This window comes from Meles meles, chromosome 8 (assembly GCF_922984935.1).
Source record: "Meles meles chromosome 8, mMelMel3.1 paternal haplotype, whole genome shotgun sequence".
Classification (NCBI taxonomy): Eukaryota; Metazoa; Chordata; class Mammalia; order Carnivora; family Mustelidae; genus Meles; species Meles meles.
In genome coordinates this window covers 29,121,056-29,133,301 of record NC_060073.1, presented here as the reverse complement: position 1 = coordinate 29,133,301, position 12,246 = coordinate 29,121,056, and the positions used below count along the sequence as shown (strand labels likewise).

Here is a 12,246-nt window from a genome sequence, read left to right as displayed (position 1 = left end):
CCACTCCATCAAGGCCCCCCAGAATCTCTTATAGCCAGCTGCTCAGGTCCCACCTGATGTCCCACAAAAAATTCTAACCCAGTGCGCTAAACCAAATTGATTACCAAGTGGTTATCCAGTTTACCGCCCACCTTTCCCCAAGGTAAGCACTCCATGGGAAATACACTAGCAGGAATTCAGAAACAGTTGCTGCCAACACTGGAAGTATCAAATAATAACTATACTCTGACTCCCTACGTATTGATCTATTGCTCTTTGTGGACCCTTCCAAGAGCAAGAGTTGAGAACCCTCTCCTAGGCAGCAATTTCAGATAACCATCCTCCTGTTGCTTCCAGAAACCTCTGGCAGATCTGGAGTGCAGAGAAGGGCTTCTGTCATCTGTCCCTGGGGGCTGCGTGGGTGACAGCTAAACCTGGGTAAGGTGATGTCTACTCGTTCTCCCCATCTCTGCCCACCAGAACGCATCTTCTCCTCACCCTTCTCCCCCAACCACATACTCTTTGAAGGTATAGCATTTTATTCCAGAAATAGCTTTGTGGAGACCTGGATATTCAGATCGAAGGTGACTGTATCCATTATTTTATTATGTCTGAAATGTTTGTATTGGAAGTCACTAATGGATACTGTGGTGTGCCACCGAGACTCCCATGCTCCCCACCTTCAGGACTATAAGATTTATTCCCCCTCCCCTCCCTGCACCCCCCCACCTTTGCCCCCGCCCCCTGCCGGGGCCTGCAGTGCAGATGCAGGGGTAGAAATGCCAGACCTCTTCTCTCAATGCAGGATCTTTCTGAAGAAACATCCCCAGCCAGAGCTTCCTCTGGGATGGGCTGAGCCCTTTGATGGGACGGTTTCCCTGCCCATCCTTACTCCCTTCCCTCTTCCACAGGGATTTACGCCGCCAGCTCCCCTCAATGAACTTCATGCAGGCAAGTCTCCACCTCTCCACCTCGGGGTGCCTCCCAGCCAACCAACAGCATTGCCTCAAACCCAATGTATCAGTGTCTTGAAGAGAAGCCAAATTTGAATATTCTCAGACTAACAGATAAACAAATGATTAGCTCTTCATCTGAAATGTTAGCAATTCATCATGATCAAAAAATCAATGATCCCTTCGGAGCTTCTATCCTAGAATGATTTTACTAATGTCTGCTGATTGATGACTTTGAATCCCAGAGAAACACCAGGGAAATAGATTCGGTCTATAATTCCATTACTCTCTATTCGATTCTGAGAAATTAGTCCCAAACTTATTTTTGACACTTTTCCCAGACCATATGTTCCTTATAAAACAGTAAGAGAAGAACCCATTCCCTGGGGACCATGAGTCCCCTCCAAGTGTCTGAGGTGAGTGTTGTCAGCTGATATCCGTCCATTTCACCTCTAGACAAGTTATCTAATTAAGCTTTGTTCACATTGACTTCCATCCACTTTCCCAACAAAGCTGGTTATCAGATCACAACTGCCCTTTTAATTACAGACTGAGACAAAAACAAAAATGCATTTGGTCTGCAGCAGTTGGCTTTGCCTGATACCTAACAGAAAAAGAACACTTTGCTTGTTTTATCTGTCTTCTTTCACCTTATCTCCCTCCGTGCAAGGCAACGGCTTCTTCTACTTGAAATTCTCTTGAGTTTCAAGAGAATTTCAAACTTGAAATTGTTTGATGTCCTGGCTGGGGTCTCGCCATTGTTCTCAGTTGCCTCAACTTATTCCCTCTCTTTTTTAGCGGCAGCATCTTCTTGAATGTCACATCTCCATTCAATGTTAAGTTAACGTCTCCATAATCATTGCCATTGTGCACTGCCTCTTAAATTCTTTATCATCCCTTTTTGCAAGGACACTCGGCTATCTTGTTTCCTTTAACCAAAATGTTTCATCCATCTGCTGCCGCTAAAACAAACATAGGGAGCGACTGTGAAATTTTAAGGAAATGTGAATTAACAGCAAAATGTGGATACGTTGAAACACATTAGAATTACGTGAAAAAAAAAAGCACCCAATAACAGCATAAAATCAAAATTCCTCAAAGCATCAGATTCTCCATCTGTAAAACAAGCATAATATCCCACAAGAATTTTCCAAGGATTTAATGAAATCTTATATGTATAGCCACACAGACTGGGAATAAATTCAAACGAATGGCCCTATTTATATTTGTTTATGGTGATCTCTATGAACACTGGTGACGTAGGACAGTTGGCTCACAAATACTAAATGACAGATTTGGTGGAGACAATTTTTTCTTTCCAATGAAAAAAGAATGGAACACTGTGGGTTTGGGAGTCCCTAAGAACCCGGGGGCTTCCAAAGGGAGTCAAACCACCAGTCGGATGAAGCGCTCACATCTACTGCCATCTATTGAGTGATAACAAACTGTGCTTATAACACAGCAATATGACCTCTGGAAAGTGTTTTCCTCGACTTAAAAGACATCTCTAGTCATCACTGTCTGCATATGTTGTAAAAACAAAAAAACAAGCAAACAAACAAACAAAAAAACCCACGACAATATCAGCCCTACTCCTAAAAGGGCAGGACAACAGCTGTTTCAGGAAAGTGGGGAAGCAAAGCCAAAATCCTAAACTGATACACTTGAAATCACGCAGGAAAGGATAAACGCCAGAGCTGCCACAGACTCGGCTACATTTGCCGCTAAGAAATGAATGTTCAGGGCTCAGTGTTCTGAAGGGTGGGACCCGTGTGGTCATGCCCGGCCTGGGCTGTTTCAGAGCACTGTGTCCAGGTAAGACTGTGTGTCTGGCATCCTGACAACCAATAATCGCAAAAGAACTGATCATCGAGAACAACCCAGAGCAAAGTTAAAGGAAATAACAAGAAGGTAGTGGTTAAAGGCTTAACAAGAAAAAGTATCTGGAATTACCTTTCATGTCCTTGAGATAGGTTTCAAAGAATTCTCCCAATCCACAACCACTGGGCAGTGACATCCTGGAGGAGGACAGAACACAAGCTCTCATTCTCTCAAAGGCTGCCTTGGAGAGGTAAGGGGTCGAGCAGGCGACGTGCGCCAGGAGTCTCAGAAAAGACTGCCCAACCCGGAAAGCATGTGCCCTATCTCAAGGGACAGCCACTTGGCCCCAGTGGACCTCAGTCCTGTATGTCTAAGCAGTGCCCTTTAATGGTTAGGGCCCAGGGTGCCAGAGCCTGGCTGCCTGGATTTACAGCTTGTCTCGGCCACTCACTAACTGTGAAACCTTGGGCGAGTTCCTTAATCTTTCTATGCCTCAATTTCTATACCTGTAAAATGGGAATGATAACAGTCCTTATGCATCACACTGTTGTGGGGAGTAAATAAATTCATACATCTAAAATATTGAAAACAACACAGGGCTGTAATCACTCAATAAATTATACGAAGACAAAAGACAGACCCCCTGCCATCAACTTTCCCAATGTTTGCCAGAAGCCAGAATCAGGATTCCTTTTTCAGGTGAAAGAGGTTTATAGGGAAATAATTCTAAAATTTTCAAAATCCTATGTAACCCGAAACATTCTTGTCTGGGGGCCGCATACAGTGTGCAGGGATCCAGTACCTACTGGCTAGTGCTGTCGGAAGAGCCATGCTTGGGACACAGATGAGCCTCAGACCCACCTCCATCCAACCTTGCCACCAGCCCTGTGATCCCGAGATCAGAGTGCCTGGGAACCCGGAACGGCAGGAGCGCACGCGAGTCAGTCCCGTGCCAGATGACGAAGGGCGAGTGACAGATGGCACCTCTGACCAAATGTAACAGAAGAAAGTACTCTCGGTGATTTAAATGAAGGCTCTAACACACAGGGGTGTGTGGGAGGGAAACACCTCCCTTCTTGTCTCCAGGGACTTCACTCAAGGTCTTGAACATGAGCCGTCACGTATCCTAGAGGGAGCCAGGATTCACACAGACCAAGTCCAGCCACCAAAATAGAGTTGAGTCCATCTTTAAAGGACAACGCTTGCTCAATGAGTCTACAATCCCAAGGAGCTACCAAGATTGCCCAAAACACCAGGTGGCGTTTCAGCAGACAGAAGTCGTACCTGCTCATCCACACAGAAAATGAAATAGATACATGGGTGAGAGATAAGTAAATAAACAGCAACACCTGAAAAACAACCATTTGGGGAGAAAAAAAAAAGCAAAACACGAAGAAAATGAGTTGCTCTTTTTAAAAGTTTGAGGATCTTCCCTTATGTCCATTTGTCTTTGATACCGCTGGCCCATTGTTCTTTCTGCCATCACTTGAAGCCAACCAGACAGATTTATAACGAGATGCTAGTCCTTTTCTACTCTACTGACAAATATGCGGCCCATCTGCCTCCAATCAATGATGGAACACGTGGAGATGGGAGCAATGAGGTATTTTTAAATACTCCTTTAATGAATTTATTCCAAGGACTTGGCACTTGGTACACTGAGGGGTGAGGGGTGGGCAGAGGGAGAAGAGAGCACGCACGGGATCTGGTAAATAAAGAGATTTGTCACAATCTGGGTTCTAAAACCCTTGCTATGAAACATCCTGCTTGCCCCCAACAAGCTGTTAAGAGCAAGGAGAGAAGTCTGCAAGCAAGGCGGTATATGGCATTTGTTCGATTTTTTTTTTTTTCCAGACTTCAAGGACAAGTTCTTAAAATGTGAGCAAAGCTAAAATTTTATCTAGAGAGGTATTCTCCTGTCTGCTATTGCTAGAAGGTTTTAAATTATTGGTGTCTTATTCGATTAAAATAATCATCGTAGGTCATTGAAACGGAGAGTAGATTCAGTTCTGAGATGCTAGCCAGTCCCTTGGGGGGAAAATCAGCATGGAAAACTGTTTAGTTTGCCTTTTAATGGGGGAAAACCAGACATCTGGGCATTGGTCAGACAGTCATGGAGGAGGGTGGGGACGGGGAATTTACATTGAAATCAACCTGTGTTGAGCCTCAAACAGGGAAAAGCTTTGCAATCTGGGATCTCCAGGATTTATGGCACAATGACCCAGAAATTTCATTCAGAGCTATTAAATATTGCTGGTTTCTGCAACCCAAGCACTACCTCTTAGGCACTTTACCTCGTCTGACAATCTCCTTAAATTTGAAGCAAAAGGAGACAGCACCTAATCGTGTTATATAAAAGAGCACAAGAAGGGGCCGTTGATACTGACGGGCAGACCCGTCTTTTGGTTTTTTAACACCCTGGCACTTCCGCTTCATTGGTGAAAATCCAGTTTCGTTTGGATTTGGAAATTGTTTCTTGTTAGAATTGAGCTTCCAGTCACTCACAAGAGGCTGTCTCAATAAACACGAAATGGCTTTTTCATAATTCCATTATTATCTCTTTTACCCAAGGAGGCTGATTTTTATGTTCTTCAAAATGAGAAATGAAAACGGCAGCGAAGCCCGAGGCATGCAATACGCAAACCCCTTTGGACCCGAAACCCATGCCCTCCACTGGTTTTCCAATAAGTCCAGTCCGAAAGCTCTTCCTCCCACTGACCTCAACCTCATTCCCCAGGGGAGGAGGGAGATGGCAATGGTTGTTTTGCTTTTGTTTGCTTGAAATAATAAATCCAGAGGGTTCCCTTGCCAGGGTTTTTCTGCTGTCAGCAGTTTTCTGTTTCATTTGCTTCCTTAGTCAAACTGAAACCCGAGCCCTCGTGGTTGGCTTTCGCTCTGACCCCTTGGCTCCTGGGAACTGATCAGAAGACAGATCGCTGCGGGTTCCTGACAAACGTGGAGATTCAGCACTCTTTCATCCCCCCCAGAACGCATTTCTAAAATGCCCACCTCCACAACATCTAGGCGCTCCGGTATAACTCAGTCCATAATTGACCCGAGCCTGTCTGCCACCAGCTACGTATAATCGCTTTCCAATTTGGGTCAGGGACCTAAAACCGTTACTCTAGCCATGTCTGGGGAACCAGGTATGGGGGAGGGTAGAGAAGGAGTATTTTCCTATCAAATTAGATGTTGCTTTACAAGAAAATACCTCTTGGGGCCTGGGAACTACCAAAGAGTCCACTGTTAACTTTTATGGAAACTGGATACTAATAATCCCAGTTCCAAATAATCAGAAACCTCAAATAACCAAAGCAGCTTTTGAGTATACTTTGCAAAGGCAAAGACCGAGTGCAGAGGCTGATACCAAGAATATTCCAAAAGGCAGTTTGCAGGGTGTATATGCCAAACGTTTGAGAGAAAGCCAGTAATTGTCTCCGCTAGACAAGTCTAGTACACTCATCGATGATAACTGACATTTCCAGGTGATAACCCCAAAGTTCTGCCAAGTCCTGCAATCTTCCTGGAAAGACGACATTACATTCTATACCCCTGTATTCTTGAAGTCTGTTTTCCCTGGACGAGCTACTTCACAGATATTGGAAGAATCAAATGTGATGATATACATAAATGAGCTTTGCAAGTGGGTGCTGAACAAACATGAGATGTCACTATTGCTTCTAACTGGTAATTGGCATATGTAATTGACAAGTAACCGTATCACCAAAGGAATGGTAACCAGAATGGCCAGTTTACCATACTCTCATGTCTCATTCTCCATCAGAGTTTTGCTGAAAATACAGGTACCGAAAGCATATAACTGTATTGCTATTTTTGCTTCCTTCTCAGCAATGTGTTTCAAAGCAACAGCTTCAGCCTTGGTGGAAAGCAAAAACCAACAAAGGCAACTGGCCTGAGGATTCTCTGTGAACTTCTGTTTTTAGGCACATTAATCAAAGATGTCAGAAGAGGCAAGAGAATCTCACCAAACCACAGGAACAATTTACTAATCAAAGTCGTCGATTGCAGCTGACCCTCTAAAAGCCAGCTCTCAGACTATTTATATGTTTGTTTCCCTGTAGAGTGCCTTCCACATGAGGTCGACCCAAGTACTCGGTGCATGTTCCTTGAAGAAAAGCTGGAAGAACGGAAGAGACAGATAAAGACCAGAGCTTCTGAAAATGTCACCTGCTCCTCAGTTACTGCTCTTACGTGATAGTGGGTCACAGATCTTGCTATATGTTTCTCAGCCTTTCAATTTTTTTCAGTTCTTTCATCTCCTAAATATAAGGTTTGGGGGGGGGCATCTTTTCTTAACTATGCACGGTGCACAGATACGGCATTAATTGAGTGTGAATCTTAAAAATACTGAAAATCACTTCTGCTCTTTATTTAATGTCACATTTCACAGCTCTCATTTAGGGCAGAGGTGAGATACACACATCTGGGGGTCTTTGTTACTGCCTTAACCTTTCCTTTCCCTATCCGGCTATCAAAAAAGGGAGTGAGTTGAGTACAGGATTTGAAAGATGACCATTCTCCACCTCTTTCACAGATGTTTTTGAACCTAGCCTTTACATGCAGCGGTAAGTCGAATAGAAGGGCCACGAAGGCTGCCAGAAATGCCTTTATGTCTTCTCTAATATGAAAGATTGAATCAGCAGGGAAAAGCTCTGAGGTTGAGCCATATGGGTTCTTAATATTTAATTCTAGATCCTTGTTTTAGCACAATGTACCACCTTCTCTGTACACGCGTGTCTTTCTGGAGTATCTTTTTTTGGAGAAATAGCCATCCAAAAAAAAAAAAAAAATCCACACCGCTGAAATGTTAGAATAAAATGAGAGAAGAAATCTCACGCTACCACAAGGTGCCAGACTCCTTCGGAGGGACTCCCGGGGACAGAAGAGAGATGAGTTCCTTCTCCTGAACACAGGGAGATGGTTTTGGAAATACCTTTCTTTGCTTGTAGGTTGGAATCTAAAGATCTGACTTTGGAACCAGAGCTTTACTCCTATTTAGAGAGCCTTTCCCCAAAATCAAGCCTGGGGCATTAGTAAAATTTATTAGAGAGAAATTATGGAAAGGACCGGGACCAAGGATTCTTCACCGGTGCCCAGAGGAGCTGCTTCCCCTCCCACCCCCGGCTTGGATCCAGTGATCTCTTGCAAGCAGCCAGTACAATTTCGTTAACTAACCAGAGCTGACCTCCCCAACCGGTCCTTTTGTCCCTATTTCGGGTTCTACCAAGCCAGAAAACTTTCGTGGGAGATACTGATCCAGGGACGTTGTTCTGGACCCTTCCTTTTAGGGGTGAGTACTCAAAGGATCTTTTTGCCCCTTGCAGCCCCGTCTCCCTCTAGATGAAGGCAGCTGTCACTCGCTCTGGGAACATTCTCACTCCGACTGCTGCCTCATGAGGCAGGAGAGGACTCCGCTGCCTCAGGCAGAATGGGGAAGCCAGCGCTTCACCCGCTAGCATCTGAGGACTCCTGTCCCTGCCCCAAATCACTTCTTTTCCCGCCTCTTCCCGGGAAGTACCCAAATCTCTTCCACTCTTCCTTAGAGCGGCCCAGGGAGATTCCGCCATCCAAGAACAAGGTGCGATCTGTGCAGGCCGGGCATCTACTCCACGACTCTGCAAAGCTGACATTCAAGGCCGCGCGCGCGGGTCCTCGCCCCGCCCCGGTCCCGGTCCCGGCTCATTCATTCCCGGCCGGTCCCCACCTTCCACCCCGCGCCTCGCTCCAAGCGCTGCTACCCCGAGCAATGTACCCTCAAGAGGGTTCTCTCGTTGGACTCTTCTCCATACCTTCACCGTACACTTTTAAATCAAATAAAACCGTCGTCTGTCCCGCGCAGCTCCAAAGGGTTAAGCAGCTAGCTTTGCCGAGGAAAACCCATCCCCTCCCCACCATCCCGCAACCCCAGCCGAGCCACCAAGGCCGGGCGCCGACGTCCCCGGGTCCCCGTCCCGGATGAGGGGTCACCCCCCCCGCGCGCGGCCTCTCCCCGCGGGTCCGCAGAAGAGCCCCCTCACCCTTCGGTGGATGCCATGGTCTGGGAACGCCCCCTCCTCTTCCGCGCGGTCCGGCGGCGGCGGCGGGCGCGGGGCGAGCGGGTGCGGCGTGAGAGCCTGCGAGTGGCGGAACGCGCTATTTAAGGGGGAGCGTCTCCCCGCCTCCCACCCCCCTCGCGGGTAAGCCCTTTAGCGCCTCAGCCCTCGAGGGAGGCTCCGGCGGGCGCTAAGCAGCGGCTCGGCTCTTCTCCGCCCGCGTCCCGCCTCGGCAGCGCTCGGCGGGGCGCTCGGGGGGCTGGGGGTGTCTTCCCCGAGCCAGCGCCGCCCCCGGGCCGCCAGGCCGCCGCCACCTGCGTGTGCCGCGGGGCTCGAGACGCGGCGAGGGGCCGAGCGCTGGCTGGAGGCGGGCGGCGGGGGAGGCCGGGAAGGGGGTGTGCCACGGGTGTGCAAGAGAGTGTGTGCGTGCGTGCGCGCGTGTGCCGGTGTGTGCGCGCCGGGGGAGGCGGTGGTGGCCGCGGCGCCCTGGCTCGGCGCCGCCGGGGAGGGATTGCGAGGTTTAGCCCCGCCGCAGCTGGGGATTTGCAGGCGATCCCTCTCTATTTTCGTCGAGAGCTGACATCACCCGCGCCGCCGCCTCGGGAGACTCCTATAACTGCCGCCCCCTCGTCCCCCGTCCCCAGACGCGGTCCCCCCTCGGCTGTGCCTCCCCCACCACCCCACCCCGCCCCCCAGGCCTCTCGCCATAAATTAGCCAAATAAGAAAGGAGGCCCCGCTGGTCGCCGGGAAGGCCTGGGCAGCGGGTGGCAGGAGCCCAGGATCTAAGGAGTCGCTATTGTTCCCCCTCAAGCCATCGTGGCCCCGGGTCACCCCGCGCCGGGCGAAGCGCAGGCCGGAGCCCGGAGACCTGGGATGCCCCTCCGTCCTCGCCTCGCTGGAGCAGCCCCCGGCGCTCCCCCTCGCTCCCTGGCACGCTCGCTGCTGCGCCGCGCTCACCCGCACGCTCACCCTCACGGGCGACACACCCACCCCATCCTCCGGCGTCCCGGGTGCCGGGCCCAGCCAAACCCAGCTGCGCGCCCTCCCCCGCCGCGGCCCGAATAAATCTCTGGCCTTCAATTATTCATCGGGATTAATATTAATGCAGCTCCCGGGGGGCGGCGGGCGGGCAGGCGGAGTGCTGGGGAGGCCGTGGTCTTTTTTAAGCCTTGGGAGGTTGGCCTCGGGGGCGCTGGCTGGCAAGGCGTGGGGAGACAGCCCAGGCTAGCGGCTGGGGGACGCGTCTCCACCCACTCGCGCTCGCCTTCGCCTTCTGAGTCCCGGGGGCGGCGTACGGAGACAGATGGGCTCCGGCGAGGGAGGGTCGGAGAGCCTCCCGCCGGCTTTGCATAATAATGACGAAATCCTTGCCGATTTTATTATCTTTGGGGCACAGCTCCACCACCTGCCGCACGCTGTGACTGTCGGGGAGGCGAAACCTCACTTTTCTCCGTCTGGAAAATGGGACCAAAAATAACCCCTTTTGCAGGGCCGCGATGAGAATTAAACAGGCCCTCTCGATAGAGAGATTTGCTCGGTGTAAACGAGCCCTGGAGATGGCAGCGGCGCTTAGCTTGTCGCTAGGAACCTGCCAGGCTCCTCAGGGCGGGGTCACAGAACCCCAGCGCCTCGCTGCCTCCACAGATTCCTGCCCTGGGGGAGGTGCTCTTTCGGCCCCGCGGCTCTGCGGACTCTTGTCAGACGCCAGGTGCGGCTGGCCACCTGGAATCTGTAGGAATTCTTCCCGGGGACCGGGCCAGGGGAGCGGAGTCCCTCAGGGACCGCTGCGTGGTTGCATGCCAGGCACTGGTATGCCAGAGCTTGGGTCCGTCACCGCCTGCTAGTGGAGTGATCGGGGCAAGTTCCTCAACTTCTCCTCATCCCATAAGCAGCCTGGGAGTAACATTCCCCACCTCCCAGGGCTAAAAGAAGGAAATGAAATGTAAAAGATATGCAAAGCGCTTTAAAGTCTGAGCTCCTAAAACCCCTCAAAGATTGTTCCGTTAAATCTAAGGGTCCCCAGAGAACGTTTCTTGAGCACAGTGTCCAAGGATGAATAGGCAGATGAGAGAAATACCACGAAGAGGAGAAATGAATTAAATAGAAGTTAAATAAATAAGTCTATCTCTGCTCAGCTCCTCCCTTCACCCCCCTTCCCAATATGAGTCCAAACATCTTCCTCCGTCTATACCTTGCTCCACATGTCCCTTTCCAAACTCTGCTCTCCTCTCTTCCTGCCTGCCCACGAGATCAACAGATCTAGATCTTCATCAGCCTAGGACCCTTAACAACCCTTCTGATTTTGCATTTTCTTTTTAAAATTGCAATTATTAAATTAATACATTGATCTGCATTCAGTTAAGGCAATCTGATACATGTATTTAGAAATAATTTGCAAGTGAGGGGCTCCTGGGTGGCTCAGTCATTGGGTGGCTGCCTTCAGCTCAGGTCATGATCCCAGGGTCCTGGGATCCAGCCCCATATCATGCTCCCTGCTTAGCCGGGAATCTACTTCCCCCTTGGCCTGCTGCCCACCACTCCCCCTTCCACTTGTGTTCACTCTCTCTCTCTGACAAATAAATAAAGTCTTTAAATTTTTTTTTTAATTAAAAAAGCAGAACTCATAAAAACAGAGTAGAATAGTGGTTACCAGGGGCTCATGGGTGAGGGAATCCAGAAGATGTTATTTAAGGTACAAACTTGCTACCAGTAGGTAAATAACCAAGAGATCTAATGCACGGCAAAGTAATGATAGACAACAGGACTGTATTATATATTCAAAGTTGCTAAGAGACCATAAATTATTTCCACCACAAAACAAGAAATGATAATCACGTGACACGATGGAGGTGTGAGCTAACACGAGGTGGTAATCATTTTGCAAAATATACAAATGTATCACATTAACAAGTTGCCCTCCTTAACCTTAAACAGTGTTATGTGTCCATTATATCTCAATAAAAATAAACTTGAAAACCCACTCTCGTGGGTTTTCGGTGTTAAGGACCTAAGAGAACGCACCTGAATAAGCAAGCATGGCCAAATTCCATGGGAAAAGTGGTTCCACCTTCTCTATACATGACCATGTACTTCTCTATACGTGACCTGCCATCCCATCCTACACTGGAGACACAATTGCCTTCAGATGCTCTTGGAGACAAGGCCTATTAAATCATCTGGAATATGGCGCAGATAATTCTAGATAATAACCATTAGCTAGGAGGAAAAAACACTCTTTCTTCGCCCTGGAGAGCCCTTACCAACATTCCCATCAGGTCTTCATTTTTTTAAAGCAAACTGGATCCATGGTTTCCACCACTGGCCGTCCATTAGAATGCACTGAGAGAGCCCCTTTAGAACATAACCACACTCAGGCCACCAGAGATTTGGGTCCCATCAGCCTGTGGTGGGGCCTTAACTGGTATTTTTTTTTTTAAAA

The 12,246-nt window shown here is 48.9% G+C and overlaps 1 protein-coding gene across 1 annotated transcript in view; it reads right to left on the bottom strand.

Moving 5' to 3' along the window:
- The window catches only part of SLC1A2 (solute carrier family 1 member 2), a 144,693-nt gene extending 135,316 nt beyond the window's left edge, over positions 1 to 9,377 (bottom strand). The window contains exon 1 of the mRNA XM_046014959.1: positions 8,792 to 9,377. Within this exon, the coding sequence (XP_045870915.1) occupies positions 8,792 to 8,808 (17 nt within the window). The 5' untranslated portion in view covers positions 8,809 to 9,377. The remainder of the gene's footprint in view (positions 1 to 8,791) is intronic.
- Positions 9,378 to 12,246: the final 2,869 nt, after the last annotated feature.